The sequence below is a fragment of the Thalassophryne amazonica genome, chromosome 1, assembly GCF_902500255.1.
Source record: "Thalassophryne amazonica chromosome 1, fThaAma1.1, whole genome shotgun sequence".
Classification (NCBI taxonomy): domain Eukaryota; kingdom Metazoa; phylum Chordata; class Actinopteri; order Batrachoidiformes; family Batrachoididae; genus Thalassophryne; species Thalassophryne amazonica.
The window spans coordinates 83665556-83682845 of record NC_047103.1 but is presented as its reverse complement, the minus strand read 5'-3'; the positions used below and the strand labels follow the sequence as shown (position 1 = coordinate 83682845).

The 17290-nt window shown below is 40.3% G+C and overlaps 1 protein-coding gene across 1 annotated transcript in view; it reads right to left on the bottom strand.

The window, feature by feature from the left end:
- The window catches only part of waca (WW domain containing adaptor with coiled-coil a), a 113374-nt gene that overhangs the window by 14393 nt on the left and 81691 nt on the right, over positions 1-17290 (bottom strand). The window contains 1 exon segment of the mRNA XM_034172104.1: positions 16557-16681. Within this exon segment, the coding sequence (XP_034027995.1) occupies positions 16557-16681 (125 nt within the window).

Genomic DNA, 17290 nt, shown 5'->3' with positions numbered 1-17290 from the left:
CTCTACTGAGTATTAAATGCCGACTGAAGCCAGCTCGAAATTGTGCAAGGTTTGTGAAACAGTCCTCCGTGAAATGCGCAGAGCAAAGAAATAGTCGGCGGTTGTATGTCCTGGGGATGCTGTTAAAAATGAATAAAAGCCAGTGATCGCGTACAATGCTTTCCGTGGGAAGAATATGTAAAGATCGTAGTCCGCTATGACAGCTGGGAAGGCACACCTGTAGCTCGCCATTGCTCCTCTTCCAGTGGTAGGAATGGGTGTGCACAACCTTATGAATAATTAATTTCGAAGGGGCGTGTGTGAAAGGGGGTGGGTGTGTGTGTGTGTGGGGGCTATTGGTGAAAATGTGAAGCAATGTTTCCCTCAAACACGAATTGGCCTATTTTCTGGCGACAATTCAAAAAAGGAGAATTACTTGAAACAGAGGTTCTGAAACTTGCTGGCACTTCGTGTGTTTTCCCCACAGCGGGGAGACTGAACTAACAACAAAAACATGAAAAAGATGATTTTGATTCTCTATCCCCTTTAAAATGGAAACCAAAACCAGAAAGATGTATAGCCAGAACGGCAAGGACTCAGCCAATGATCAGCTCCAAGATGATCAAAGATGTCCTAAAGTTACCTGTGAGTACTGTAACAAAAACAGAAGAAGCCTATGTGAAGCCGAGCTATGGCCAACAACCCCCACAAAGTCCCATTGTTGAAAAAATAAAAGATGTGCTGAGGAGGTTGGTTACAATTTGCCAAAGAACACACGTCTAAAAAGAAATGGCACATTTTGTGGAGTGATGAAAGCAAGACTGTTCTTTATTGGTCTAGGGGATGCAGACAGTTTGTCACATGACCCCCAAAAACTGAATTCAAGCCACAGTACACTGTGAAGACAGTGAAGACATGATGCAAACATTATATGGGGATGTTTCTCATACTATGGTGTCAGGCATATGTATCGCATACCAGCAATCATGGATCAGTTTGAATACATCAAAATACTTGAAGATGTCTAATGCCACAGAGGAAGAATAAAGTTATAGAATGGCCAGCATAAATCCCAGGACATTAATCCAATAGAAAACTTGTGGGGTGACATAAAAAAATGCCGTTTCTGAGGCAAAACCAAGAAATCCAGAAGAATTGTGGAATGTAGTTCAATGGTCCTGGGCTGTGGGATACCTGTTCACCTGTTTAATCATTAGTGATTGATCTCTGCTCCCCTCCACAGCATGTCTTTTTCCTGGTTCTCTCCCTCAGCCCCAACCAGTCCCAGCAGAAGACTGCCCCTCCCTGAGCCTGGTTCTGCTGGAGGTTTCTTCCTGTTAAAACGGAGTTTTTCCTTCCCACTGTCGCCAAGGGCTTGCTCACAGCGGGTCGTTTTGACCATTGGGGTTTTTACGTAATTATTGTATGGCCTTGCCTTACAATATAAAGCGCCTTGGGGCAACTGTTTGTTGTGATTTGGCGCTATATAAATAAAATTGATTGAATTGATGGAGGTGCCATAAGTTGGTCGGCTCCATGCAACACAGATGTGAAGCAGTTGTCAAAGTAGTTATGCAACTAAATATTTTTTTTTTTTTTTTTTAAAGAGTTCAGTGATTCACAGGAAGGATAAATCCTTTAGCATTTTTCAGTTTATAGAGGAAATTTTTGAGTTTGTAAAGAAAACTGCAGACACTGCCATTTATCTTAACAGCGTAATATTCTGTTTTCTTTCTTTTGGTAAAGTAATAGCAAATATTTTTTTCTTCATGTTTCAATTTGGAATTGAATGTGCAGTGTTCCTAATGCATTTGCATGCACTGAACTAAAACCCACTGTAAAGATTTTGAGGTTTACTCGCTTTTGTAAACACACTGCTATTTTGAACACAACTATACATGTTAAAGCTTATCTGTGGTTTCGAGATGCTCTGATAGAAAAGAGCACGAATACAGCAGACGTGCTTCACTCACTGCAAATAATTTTGTCACTTCTACATAATGTTTTATAGAAGCATTAAATAGTTAAATACACTAGATGTGATACACAGTGTGACAGCTATGTTCAGCCACGGCAGGTCAAAAGGTCAAAGCTCCACACAAGGCTGTGCAAGACATTGCTTTGACAACACTGACACAGATGCGCTCAGAGGGAGCAGCTTCTGGATTTACAGCGCGGTGGTGCAGTGGGTCGCACTGTTCCTTTCCCTCTTCAGCCACAATCCAGGTTGCTGATGACGCATGTGAGTGACGACGGATGCCGACAAGTCTTCAAACAAGAACGCAATTAGCAACGCTGACGCTGCTAACGGAGCTGACAACGCCAATGTTGCTAACACGCTGCTAACAGAGCTAACAACGCTAATGCAGCTAACGGAGTTAAGGAACTGATCTCATAATGCCACCAAAGAAAGTAAACTCTGGTGTTGAGGAGGAGTTGGAGGAGATCAGGAAATCTCTTAACTTAATGTCGGATGAACCGAGTCAAGTCTCTAAACAACAAGGTATGCTACATGACTTGATGGGTGAAATAAGACAACTGAAGAACCTGATAAAGGAGAAAGATAAGAAAATAGCTTGAAAAGTCAAATTGAGGATCCTGAACAATATATTACAAAGGATGAGATAATCGTAAACGGGTTGGAGACGCAACATCGGACCTATGCCAGAGTTACAGCAGGTGGAGGTGGAGAACGTGAGGATGCTCCAGCAGAGGAGTTACAAACGCTGGAACAGCAAGTTATAAAATTCCTCCAAACTAAGAATGTGAGTATTCAAAGCCATCATATCGCAACCTGTTATGCGTTCCCCAGAAGAGACGGTAAAAAAAAAGACGGCAATTATCGTTTGGTTTGTGAGCAGAAGGACCAAGATTGATGTACTGAAACAGGCCAAGAGGTTAAAGGGGACAGTGTTGTGTGGGCCGCTGAAGAGGAGGTACTGCTGGCCCACCACCACCAGATGGCGCCCTGCTTGGAGTGCGGGCTCCAAGCACGAGAGGGCGTTGGAGCCGCTGGAGGTGACAGCTGTCACCTATCAACACCAGCTGTCACCCATCACCACCACTACAAAGACCGGACTGCAACTCCACCTCCTCACCGAGAAATCTTCTACCATACAGGTAATTTTCTGCTGAACCTTAATTCGAGTATTAGTCTGATCTCTTTTTGCAGCCGTTTTCCTGGGACGGATACCCTGTCTGCTGAGTTGGCGTTTGGTGTGGACCGCGACGGCTTCGCCTCCCACCCCACCCAGATAAGTGGTTATCTCGGGAGCTGCACGAGTGTGTGATTGGAGGTGGAGGTTCTCCCTCCTAACTGTGTACAGACTGTGGGATTACTGAGTGTGCGAACTCACACTCATCCAGAACTGTTTCTGTTTTCTGCCAGCAGTACCGGGTCTGACTGCTGAAGACAGTGGCCACCTGGGGCGCAGGGCTTGGCGGCTCTGGTGTTCTTCGGGTCCGTTGGTGGTGAGGGCTGTGTGGGATCCGGCTCTTCTCGCACCGGACGTCTCCTATCTTTGAGCCTGCCACACGTCACCTTGTGTCGGGTTGATGTAACGCATATTTGTATCTGTCTGTACTACGTTGTGCAACTTCACAACATTAAATTGTTACTTTTTGGCTATTCCATTGTCCCTTCATTAACGCCCCCTGTTGTGGGTCCGTGTCACGACACTTCCCCAACAGACAGGTGTGTATTTAAATGAACACTTGACAAAAAAGAATGCTGAAATTGCCAGACAGGCAAGTATTATGAGAAAACAAAACAAGATACAAGCAACGTGGATGAGAAATTGCAAAGTAATGATCCGTTTGAATGGTACACCTGAAGAAGCAAAAGTTGTGATGATTAGAGAACTCAAAGACTTAGAACAATACAAATAAAACAAACAATCACGGCTGTTAATGAGGAGTCTACATTTTTTGGTGGAAATGTGTGAAGACTGGAGATTATGGATCAACTGTGGACAAATTTTTGGCCTTATGGCTTTAACAGACAATGAAACAACAAAATAAATTAATGACAAGTATGGATACGGATTATACATTTCCATTCAGAGATATTGAAGACGAAGATTTTTTCTATAGTGGGAATGACTGTCAAGGTGGGCCCTCATCAAAATGTGTTGAAGAAATGAACTTAAAACCTTTGACTATGTAGATCACAAGATGTACTGTATGTAGATAAAGCTTTGAGATGCAGCCAGACTGAATGTATGTCAAGTACTATAGACAACATATTGGAATGTATAACAACTGAAATTCATGTAAAACAAGTTAATGATATTAAGTTGTATCTACAGAACAGCAGGATCATGTCTTGACACATTCAATGAAAAACTTGATGCCATGTTTAACCATTCTGATAAGAAAGTGAAAATAATCTGTGGTGATTTTAATATAGATTTGTTAAACCCGAATGGACATCAAAAAACAACAGACTTTATCCATACAGTGTACAGTAAAGGTCTTTTCCCTGTAATTATAAAACCAAGTAGAGTAACACTGGATACAGCTACATTGATAGACAATATATTCATAAATAAAACTGACTCTGAAATAGTTGGTGGACTTTTCATAAATGATATAAGTGATCATCTTCCTGTTTTAGCAATTTTTCAAAATTTTGGGACTCAAACTAAATTAAAGACTTCTACATTTAAAATGATAAGAAGTAGAACATCAGGAGCTATGGCTGCCTTCAAGGTGGAACTTGGGGAACAAGACTGGACTGAGGCTTTTGTTAATGAAAACCCTAATAATGCATACAATGCATTTTTGTCAACTTTAATCTCATTATATGAAAAACATTGTCCCTTAGTGAAAATTACTAGAAAGCGCCAGTGTTTAAATAAACCATGGATTACAAAGGGAATACAGGATGCATGTAAAAAAAAAAAAAATTATTATATAAGAGATTCATAAAATACAGGACAAAAGATGCTGAAACAAAAAATAAGTTATATAAAAATAAATGAGTAAATATTATAAGAATGAGTAAGAAAGATTATCATACATTATTGGAGCAGAACAGGAGTAACACTCAAACATGGAAAGTATTAAATAGTATAATTAGAAAGGGGTCCAAAAGGAAGGAGTATCCAGAGTATTTTATAGCAAATAAAGATATTAAGATTGATAATATTAAAGAAATAGGTGGTGAAACCCCTATTGGGAAACGCCGCGACAACCTACAAGGGGACACCCGTCTAAAACTTAACACCAGTGCACATCAGAGGACTCACTTTTGAAGGTCTCCGCGATTTAATTTTGTTAGAACAGTTTAAAAATTCTGTTACTGAGCGTATTGCAGCGTGGAGTTAAGTCTGTCGCGGAGGCTGCAGCGCTTGCTGATTATTATCTGACCCATTCATCTGGGAGTAGTTTGGGTTGCTTGGGTCCATGTGAGGGTTTTTCAAAAAGGTCTGATTTTGAGTCTAGAAATGTAAGGTTTTCATGGGAGTCTGAAAAAGTTTGTAATTATTGTCATAAGCACGGACACTGGAAAAGTGACTGTTATGCACTGAAATCTCATCTTAAACAGGGTACTGTGGTAGTGCTAAGCCTGTCATGTGCACTGCATCTGTTGTGAAGGGGCAGGGAGTGGCAAAAGTTAATGTTAAGCCTGAGTTGGAGTCATATTTGCCATTTATTACTGATGGTTTTGTGTCCCTGGTGGACAGTGAAGAGCAGGTGTGGATAAACATTTTGTGTGACACTGGTGCTTTTGACTCTTATTGTAGCTTCTGCTTTGCCGGTCTCAAATAAAAATTCTGTTGGCTCAGACATTCCTGTTATGGGGATGAGCATGAATGTTTTGAGGCTTCCACAGCATAACGTGATGCTGCATTGTGATCTTTTCCAGGGTGCGGTGGCTGTTGGGGTACTTCCAGCCTTACCTGTGGACGGTGTAGACATGATCTTGGGCAATGACACTGCAGGTAGCCGGGTGTGGGCGGATGTCCCTCCACCTGTGAAGGTGACTGATGTTCCTGTACTGCGTAGTAAGCCTGATGAGAATGAAGTGCAGTTTCCAGACGTGTTTGGTGCTTGTGTGGTGACCCGTTCAAAGATGCAGAGAGATAAGTATTCTGATGATGACTCTCAAAATTAATTGACTGCCTGGGGCTCCCTGGTCTATTTCTTGCAGTGATTTGGTAAAGGAGCAAAAGGAAGACAACACTTTGGCAGCTTTGTGGGAGGAGGTTTGTTCTTCAATTGAGGTTAGGAACAAGTCTCATTGCTACTTTGTGCACAATGATATGTTGATGAGAAAATGAACACCTCAGTTAGATGAGTTTATTGGTGATCCTGTGTATCAAGTGGTTGTTCCTCTTAAACTTCAGAATGTGGTTTTACAGATCTCTCATGATCAGTCTGGACATTTGGGGTCAGGAAAACTTATGACCGTGTTATGAGGCATTTCTTTTGGCCTCGTTTAAAAAGAGATGTGTCCACGTACATAAAATCATGTCACACATGTCAGTTGACTTGTAAGCCCAACCAGTCTTTGAAGCCAGCTCCACTCTGTCCAATTCCAGCTATAGGACAACCATTTGAACATTTGTTAATAGATTGTGTAGGCCCACTGCCACCGTCTAAGTCTGGTGCCTGTTACTTGTTGACTGTGATGTGTCTGAGCACTCGGTATCCAGCTGCATATCCTCTCCGTACCATTACTGCAAAATCTGTAGTCCGTGCATTGTCTCAGTTTTTTTCCTATTTTTGGTGTCCCACGTGTGTTACAGTCTGACAGGGGATCGAACTTTTGTTCGAAATTGTTTGCACCGGTCCTTAAACAATTAAATGTGACAATCTTTCTTCTGCTTGTCATGCGCAGAGTCAGGGTGCGCTTGAACGATTCCACCAGACTTTAAAGGCCATGTTGCGTTCTTTTTGTGTCCAAATGCAGGGTGACTGGGAAGAGGCCTTACCATGGATGTTGCTGGCTGCTCGAGAGGTGGTCCAGGAAAGCACAGGGTTTAGCCCTAATGACCTGGTATTTGGCCATAAGGTCTGTGGTCCCCTGGCGTTGTTACAGGATGGTTGGAGAGATTCTGACCCTCCCAGCAATTTACTGGATTTTGTGAATGGTTTCAGATATAGACTGTATTTGGCTCAGGAAACTGCTAAGAAAAGCTTGTGGGAGTGCAGTCTAAAATGAAAAAGCGCTATGACTCTAAGTCAGAGCATAGAGAGTTTTTTCCTGGTGATCAAGTGCTGGCCTTGATGACGTTGGTTACATCTCCTTTTCAGGCAAAGTATTGTGGTCCTTATTCTGTGTTAAAAAAGTTGTCAGATTTGAACTATTTAATTTCTACACCTGACCGTAGGTCACGCACAAAACTATTCCATGTTAAGAGCAGCTGACTGAGAAAAACAACCATAGGGGCCCAAAACATGGAAAGTGGCATTTCACGGATTTTAATGAAACTGGCTGTGTGAACAGTACTTGGCTAGTGTAAAACTTCCCCAAAATATTTGGCCTTAATATTAAGTGGTTGTCATGGTAACCAATTGTGTTTTTTTTTAAAGCAAATGCACCTCCAAGTCAGCAAGTTGATATGACCAAAAAAGTCATAAAAACACTTTTTAAACAATGTTTTAACACTTGTTTGTGAGGTAGCATAACTCTCCCTGGTGTTTTAAACATAATGTGTCTTTTGAACAGAAATTTGAGAAATTATGAATAAAAAACAAGTCCTATGTGGAGCTATCAAATTAGTTAAAAACATGCTTCACTAAAAATTAAATTGTCGGCGATCGGACCTAATCTGTGACATCATATTCGGTAGATATTGAGAAAAATAGTATCTTCCCATGCCTGTTAAAAAATTCAATTGCATCTGATGGAAAATGCACCAATAGGGGGGCCGAAACTTGTGAATTTACTGCCATTTTCAGTGTGATATTTGTCGTTCAAACGGTTCAAGGAAACTTTAACCGCCGTGTGTTTTGATGATCTTTCCTGGTGGTTGAACAACAACATGTGCACAACTGTCAGATCAGCTCGAAGTGAAAATAGGACAGAGTAAGTATTTTTTGTGTTTTTTTTAATTGTTTCGATCAGTATTGTATTGGCAACTTTCGTAATTTTTTTTAATTTATATTTTTATTTTATTTTCATGACATATACATCAGATATAAATTACCAAAGAGGTGGTCACACACAAAACAAAGAAAGAAAGAAAAAGAAAGGGAAAAAACCCATCATTTTAAAAAATGTCTTATTGGCTCCCATTTACAATTATTTGACACAGAATCTTGTTTGTAATGTTCTTGGATAAATAGTAATAGGCTCTGCATACTGATTACCCGTTGACAACATTTTGTGTTATAAATATATTTTTTTATGATAATAAATAAAAGATTGATTAGTTCCAAGTGTTCTCCACTAATTTTTCCTAGCATTACATTGCATTTATTCATATATGGTCTTATATATGGTAAAACCTTTGTACAAAATCTTTCCACAGGTCATTTACATGTATACAATCATAGAACAGATGTTCCATATTTTCAATGTAGCTTTCACAGAAGTAGCATGTGTCTGTTTTTTTGCCATATTTCGTTAGTATTTCATTAGTCACAAATAGCTCTGTGCAAAAATTTATATTGGAAGGATCTCAGTTGGCTATTTTCAGTACAGGATCTCAACTTTGTAAAACATTGTTTCCAGTGATCTTCACTTACTACAATTTCTAGTTCCCTGGACTATTTATCAACTCTAGAATGGCTTGCATTTCTGGCATTAATTGTAGTCCAATATACAATTCATAATTTATACACCAGGATGAGATCAGTGCAAACAATGCTGCCCCCTATGCTGTATACTGTTTGATGTAATCAACACTGGACCATGTCGAGGCTGCTGACTGTGTGGCTGCAGGAGCAGAAGGTGGACTGCCGTCACTTGTGGAGACTGTTACCAACGCCCTACAGTAATGTTCACCCTGCAAGAGTCTACACGTTGCGCTCTGTTTTGATTGTACATTGTGTCATGGACCCTGTGTCCAGTTGTCACTCTTTGTGTGTATGATATATATTGCTGCAGCACCAGCTTTTTTTCCTTACCAAGTCTGTGTCACCTGGTGGTGGTGACTTGTCCTTGACTGTGTGTTATTGTGACCTACATTTGGTTGTAGTGACTTGCAAGTGTCCATTTGTCAATAGTTTGTAGTTACATGTGAGTTATCAGTTATCACTTGGTATTATTGACTTGTGTATGTTAATTTGAAACTTGTGGTTCTCACATTTTTTGTTTCAAGAATTTCATTACTTCAGTTTCTTCAAAATTGGCCGTTGGGCGAAATATGGCTACATCTATAGGACACGTATCAGCATTGAAGTAAAACCGCAATAACTTTTTAGTGTGTTTTTACGAGGTCTGTCAATAAAGTATAGGTCCTTTTTATTTTTTTCAAAAACTATATGGATTTCATTCATATGTTTATACGTCAGACATGCTTGAACCCTCGTGTGCATGCGTGAGTTTTCCACGCCTGTCGGTGACGTCATTCGCCTGTGAGCACTCCTTGTGGGAGGAGTCGTCCAACCCCTCGTCGGAATTCCTTTGTCTGAGAAGTTGCTGAGAGACTGGAGCTTTGTTTGATCAAAATTTTTTCTAAACCTGTGAGACACATCGAAGTGGACACGGTTCGAAAAATGAAGCTGGTTTACGGTGAAAATTTTAACGGCTGATGAGAGATTTTGAGGTGATACTGTCACTTTAAGGACTTCCCACGGTGCAGACGTCGCGCAGCGCTCTCAGGCGCCGTCGTCAGCCTGTTTCAAGCTGAAAACCTCCACATTTCAGGCTCTATTGATCCAGGACGTCGTGAGAGAACAGAGAAGTTTCAGAAGAAGTCGGTTTCAGCATTTTATCCGGATATTCCACTGTTAAAGGAGATTTTTTAATGAAAGACGTGCGGACGGATTGCAGCATCGGCTCGCAGCCGCTGTGACGCTCCGCCACAGGAAAAACACCTCTGTTGGAAGCCTTAAGGACAAGTTGGAACATGTCCAGCTGTTAAACAATTTCTCATATACTCACTCCACTGAAAGCCATCAAAAGCCGCCTGGATTTTACAAATGGTTATCAACATGGAAGTGTTTTTCCTGTGCCGCCGCACCGCGCCGGCTGCGTCCCGACGCGCGGACCCGTCCACACACGTCTTTCATTAAAAAAAAATCTCCTTTAACAGTGGAATATCCGGATAAAATGCTGAAACCGACTTCTTCTGAAACTTCTCTGTTCTCTCACGACGTCCTGGATCAATAGAGCCTGAAATGTGGAGGTTTTCAGCTTGAAACAGGCTGACAACGGCGCCTGGGACCGCTGCGCGCCGTCTCGCACCGTGGGAAGTCCTTAAAGGCGACAGTATCACCTCAAAATCTCTCATCAGCCGTTAAAATTTTCACCGAAAGCCAGCTTAATTTTTCGAACCGTGTCCACTTCGATGTGTCTCACAGGTTTAGAAAAAATTGTGATCAAACAAAGAGCCAGTCTCTCAGCAACTTCTCAGACAAAGGAATTCCGACGAGGGGCTGGACGACTCCTCCCACAAGGAGTGCTCACAGGCGAATGACGTCACCGACAGGCGTGGAAAAACTCACGCATGCGCACGAGGGTTCAAGCATGTCTGACGTAAAAACATATGAATGAAATCCATATAGTTTTTGAAAAAAATAAAAAGGACCTATACTTTATTGACAGCCCTCGTATACTCTCCAGGGATTACTATTTACATCAGATATGATGGCAGGATGACTGGATTGTCCTCACATTCTATGAGATTATGTGAAGTTAACCATTTTCACCGTTTTTTGTCAAATTTCTGTTCCATGGTAATAAAATGAAATTTATATGACACACATGGGCATTGGAAGAAAACTGATATAAGTTTTTTTAAATGTGTTATCATGGTCTACAGGGGTCACTCTATAAATGACATGATGACAAGATGATAGTTGATCCTCACATTCTGAAAGATCACATTTGCTCAAATTTCCGTTTTAGCCAAATATGGTGAGATGTATATGACACATATTGGGACTGAAACAAAATTGCAATAACTCTGTAAATGACATATGATGACAAAATGATAGGTTGATCCTCACGTTCTGGAAGATCATATCAAAATAGCCATTTACACTGTTTCTTCAAAATTTACCAATACTTGAATCTGGGCGAAGACTGAATTGTTCACAAATTTTCCCTTGGTCCGATGCAATTGGATTTTTTCCAATAAATGTGTAGCTCACGAATCTATCTTTCATATTTATGTTAGCGAAATGGCCTACCATGGTCCGAACACTGGCAGTCGCGCAAGGAAAATTGACAATATTTTGAATTTTTCAAACTTGTAAAATTTGAATAGAGGTCACGTTATAAAATGCAAATATTTTCTTTTCACTTTACGGGCATGTATGTATGTTGCACCTCATTTGAATATATATAGCATGCACATTTCAAGGATGTGTACCATTCATGTATAGGTCTAGGAAATCTTTTTCTAATTTGCACATGAAAAGTGCTGAAAATGCAACCATCTGAGTGGCCACAATGGCTAATTAAGCCCCTTTTTCAGCATAGCTCAATTCCATGGCAACCAAATTAAATTTTTCAAAAATACTTTGGAAAATGCTATTTTTCACCTAAAAAAGCATGTGTGAAGAGCTTTGTCAAGATCCGCCAACCCCGACTTTCCACCCCATTGCTGATTTTCTCAGTTAGCTACTCTTAATCTGTTGAGACCTTATGTTGCTTGTGAGCCTGTTGACTCTGTTTTGAAGCCTGTAGCTCATCCTGTCTGTGTGTCTGTTCCATCAGCGTCTCCAGTTGTGGCAGAGCTGGATGTTGACGATCTTCCTGGTCCGGATGATGCCATTGTAACTGGGCCTTTTATTGTGGACAGTCTAAGGCACACCTGTGCACTAATCATGGTGTCTAATCAGCATCTTGGTATGGCACACCTGTGAGGTGGGATGGATTATCTCAGCAAAGGAGAAGTGCTCACTATCACAGATTTAGACTGGTTTGTGAACAATATTTGAGGGAAATGGTGATATTGTGTATGTGGAAAAAGTTTTAGATCTTTGAGTTCATCTCATACAAAATGGGAGCAAAACCAAAAGTGTTGCATTTATATTTTTGTTGAGTGTACTTCATTGTTCATTACTATTTCCATATATTACTTATTGTCTAGAGATATGGGGTAATACATATAAAGCTAACACTTTGTTTTTAGGATGCAAAAAAAAAGCTATAAGAATTATTAATGGATCAAATTACAGGGAATCAACTAACGATTTGTTTATTGACAGTAATGCCCTTAAATTTTATGATTTAGTGGAATTTAAAATGGCACAGACAATGTATAAAGTACACAATAATTTACTTTGCTGCAATATTCAGAAGATGTATGAAATCAGAGTCAATATGATTTGAAGGGAACAAGTATTTACAAAAAAAATCTAAGATACGAACAAATATAAAGCAAATATGTGTTTCTGTAAGAGGTGTTTTTCTAAAGTGCTTCAGGTTTTTTTCTTTTCTTTTTTGCTGTTATATTTCATATTACCTTGTTGAATTTGTTTTTGTAAAAGATCACAGCAGGTCACGCTCAAAGATCACATCAGGTCTGGGAACATGGTCTCATGGTGCACATGGTCGCATTCACCACTCCACAGAAGTGCCGCAGGACAGAACAATAGTGCTTCCCTATCTCCTGAAAGCAGCCACAAATGTGGATTGTGGCACAATTTGTGTAGTTTTGCCATTGTCATAGTGAGTAGTAGAAATAAAAATCCGTCTGTGAAGTACAGGTTATCTGCTGTAATTGGGGCATTGCATACCTGCCATATTGGACTTTGGTTGCGTAGGGGATTGTGCCTGCTACAGATGCACACATACTCAAAGTAAACAAAAGGCTCAGAATGCCGGGATGACTTGCTGTGTCCCTGGATGCTTCAATAACCATCTCAGGGACAAACATGAACTTCTATGTTTTTCCTAAGAATGCAACACTTAAGCCATCTTGATATTTGCATGAATTTGATCCCTGCATTGGCGCACCATGCAGTTCATTGTTTGTATTATAATGTTTGGAACGAGGTGTCATTTGATTTAAAATGGCGATTCGCTCTGACGTTATTAATTCTGACCAAGATCTGTGCAGCTCTTTGGAGCTGTGCATTTCATACCACAAAACAGAGGAATTTATTATTATTATTTCCTTTACCTGATGGACAACTTCAGTTTATGCATGGGCTGGCGCTCACACCAGAGAACCATTGCGTAAAACTTCAGTGTGGAACGGAAGACGATTCTCGCTTCTTGCCCGCAACAAGAATGTCAGTTTGTGACTTTAATCCACACAAAGCTGACTCGAGACTGACATCTTCAAAATGGCTTTGAGGGGGTTAATGAAAAAATTGTGGACCTGCCGCTGAAAGCAAAGCAGAGAATCATCAAACAGCGGGTTGAAACGCTGCTTCGTTGCTTCAAGCAGACCTGCTGCAGTCTGAAATCAATGTAGAGAAATGTTCATTTCCTGATAAACACCCTCAACAATAACGGCTGCTCCGGTGTCCTGAACTGAAGGACCAATAAGGGAATCGATAAGCAAAAAAGCTACCGATGTCATCATTTTTGTTGTGGTAGAAACGTGCTTTCTGGCTTCCGTCCGTGGTGCGTTCAATGTGCATCGGCAAAAAATTGATGCAAGCAGGCAGCGACTGATCCATCGCAATTTCACCCATCAATTGATTCGATACACTTGCATCGCGCACGTTTGTATCTACATACTAATTCGATTTGTATCGATTAATCTCCACATGCCTAATACACAAGAATTATTTATTGCAAGCAAAATCATCAGAAATGAAATCTGCTGAAAATTGAGGGAGAAGACAATGTTTCTTAATTGTGGATGGAGGATGGACACCTTCATCATAGCAACAGCTCATCTCGACTTTGGCCCAGGATGAGCTAAAACTCAAAAATGTGTTTAGTACAATGGTTAAAATCTGACTGTTTTTGTTAGACTCTGACATCATATGTTGAAAGCTGACAGCTATTCAATTTTAATTGAATCGGACAGCAGAAGTTTTTAACATCATGCTCCTGACAGGTCACCCGCCAGCAAAATATTGGCATACAAATTAATTGATATTTGTCCACATTTTTCATCTGTGTTCTTAAAATATTTGCCTGGCAGGGGTTCTTTCTGCATGTTACAGAAGCCAGAGGACAAATATAATGTGTGCCTGCCCTACTTAATCAGCAGCAGTAATACATTTGCAGCTTATTTAGAGGAAATACAAGAAAAGACAGGTATCACCAGTGGCACCGAAGCTGCAGAAAGCAATAGGACTCTTTTTTTTCAATGTAATGCGATGATGCAGGGTACGCACATTTCCCGATCGATGTTTACAAACATGTTTTATTCGATTTAAAGCTTTCAAAAACTCCTAATGTTTCAATTTTTTTCCCTCTTTTCAAATTGAGATACCTAGTACTTGGATGGGAGACCTCTGAAACACCAGCAACTCCAGGTTACATTAGAGTTGTGCCAGGAAGGGCATCCAGCATAAAACCTGTGCTAAATACGAATGCGGATTGGGCTGTATCCACTGTGGCAACCCCAAACAAAACGGGAGGAGCTGAATGGACAACATATCAACCTGATGGGCACGTCCCACTGAACAGCTCCATCAACTGAATTAAATACTCCGCAAAACTCAACACAGCCTGCAAATACGCCTCTTCAATATTCACACTTGCATCCGATGACCACTCACAGAGCAAAAATACATTCAATTAACAGCTGGGGAATGGATACACACTGCTCTGAGGTGCTGAGCATGAAGCACCTGGAAGTCACCATTGCAAGCAGTTTGCTCAGCATAAAATGCAGTGTATTATCCTTGTATTTGTTGCAGTGCTCATCCTTTCCAGCGAGTGACGACTCCTCTCTTCCAGTCTGCTGGAATGACACCTGCAGGGCTGTGAAATGAAAATTGCAAAATCTGAGGAAAATGTGCAGGGGATTGAGGGGGTACAGCTCCCCAGGAGCCAGGGTCTTGGGCCCTATGGGGCCCTAGAATTAAGTTTTTTATCTAATGATACTTTTTCAGCATCTCCTGGAAGAATAAATCTCAAAATTACTGGATATTTAAATGATCCTATATTCAACCTTTAATTTGACCTGTCAATGATGATGTTGAAACAACAGAATATGACATGGAAGTAGGACCTGGAATGATTTTCCTTTTAATTGTAAACCAAATTATGCATTAACTCAGAACAATTAAACTACATGAAATTTATGAAGACTGAAAAGACTGTTACAGCATTTCAAAAACCACAGCTAAAGCTTGTAGAATATTTTACCATGATTTTCCAAATATCAATAACATACCTTATAGTAAAAAGTCACTTATATTCTTGTGTAAATTCATGCAGCCTAAATCGATTCAAAGCCACAATGTCTTTTTTACAATGAAAAAAAGTCTAGATTAGTAAAAAAAAAGTCACATAATCTTGTCTAAAATCCTGTTTGAACAGCAGAATGTTTATTTTCCAGGGAGAGAAAAATTCTTACCGTGTTTCCTGAGAGGGCACAGTTCACTTTTCCCGTTTCTTTTATCTTTCAGGTGTGTTGATGAAGCCAGCGACAATTCCACGGATTCTTGTCCTTGTAAGACTTTTTCAAACAGTCGGTCCATGACACAGACATACTGCACAAATCTTCTTTTAAAAACTTGAAAGCTCTAAAAGTTTGGGATGTCCACATGCTAAGTTTTAGCCACAGAGCGTCGCCGCAGCAACCAACCAGTCCTGCTTTACGACAACAGCTATGCTTTGAGTGGCATTTTTCCTCCGCGAAACTCCGCGGATCCGAGGAAACTGATTTGTATCTGTAACACACAGATCAGTGTCCGCGGACTTATAAAACTTACACGATGTCGTAAAAAAAGAGAACAATTTGCGATAAGCATTTTAAAAACTCAGTGATGTTCACGATTAAAGAGTACATCACTAACACCCCACCCCCCCTCCCCATGATGAAATCCACGGAATTCCGCAGATCCGCGGAGTTTTCACAGCCCTGCACCTGTCTCCCAAATGTAAGAAAACACTGTGTACAACTCAAGGAGGCCAGTGCTTCCATCTGCCTGGAGTTGTTTAGCCTTGTTACCCTGCAAATGCATACCTGCAAATACACCTGCCTTCAGCTGTTTCATCACTTTTGCAATCTCACTGTGATTCAGTGGGGTTTCACAGCTGACTGATGGACTTGCCACAAGAAACCCAACACCAAAGACGTTAATCATCCTAGCAGATGGGGCAGCACCAGGCTGTTCCAAACTACAAAAACCAGACCCTTTGCATTACAAATTTGCATATAAAAATAAACCTGAAGGACACCAAAATTTTTCACAACACTGAAATAACTAAATCCTGTAGATGCCATGGAGCCATGTTCACCACTGAAATATAGTTTGGAAATAAGAGTGCAGGTTTTTTTTTTTATTGCACCATGGTATTATTGCAAGGTGGTATATACCTTTGGCGCTGCAGGGTACGAGGCGATGCAGTGGTGGCATCATGCGTGTGCTGCTTCTCACTGGAGAGGGGTTGCTGAGGAGTGGGCTGGGGAAGTGATGCCTGCTTCACAGGTGGTACACTCACCTAATCGTAGCAAATAAGAGACTCATCAGAAACATTCCGAGATGAATACTTATGCATTAGTTATAGCCACTCATTACTTTTTGTAGATCAAGAGCTATTTCGAGTTTTTAAAGAAAATTGCTCATCAGAAATTGAGGGAAAAATGCATTTCTATAACACTTGTCACTTTTCCATTTTTGCACATGCTCAAACGGAGAAAAGAACAACAAAGACAAATAGCACTTAGCTTTCAATTTTAAAAAGAACTTCAAGGACAATGAAAATGAGGAACATGCCCATGGTCCTAAATGAAAGCACGGTAGCTAATGTTTAAAAAATGCCCAATGTTTGAATAATAGTTATAATAAATCGAATTATGAGCTGGTCTAGTGAATTAAAAAAGAGCCTTTGTCAAAAATTATAAAAACTAAAGAAATGGAGCAAAGCAGATTTAAGTTAAGAAAGTCTGCATTGTCTGGTGAGAGGGTAACAATAATAACTAATGTTTTCAGAACAAATACATTAGCAGAGGTGCCAAACCTCAATGAAGCCATGTGTTATTGATGGAACAAAGACAGACATACTTCAATTTTGAGAAAAAAAAAACTGATCATACAATCTTCATTAAGC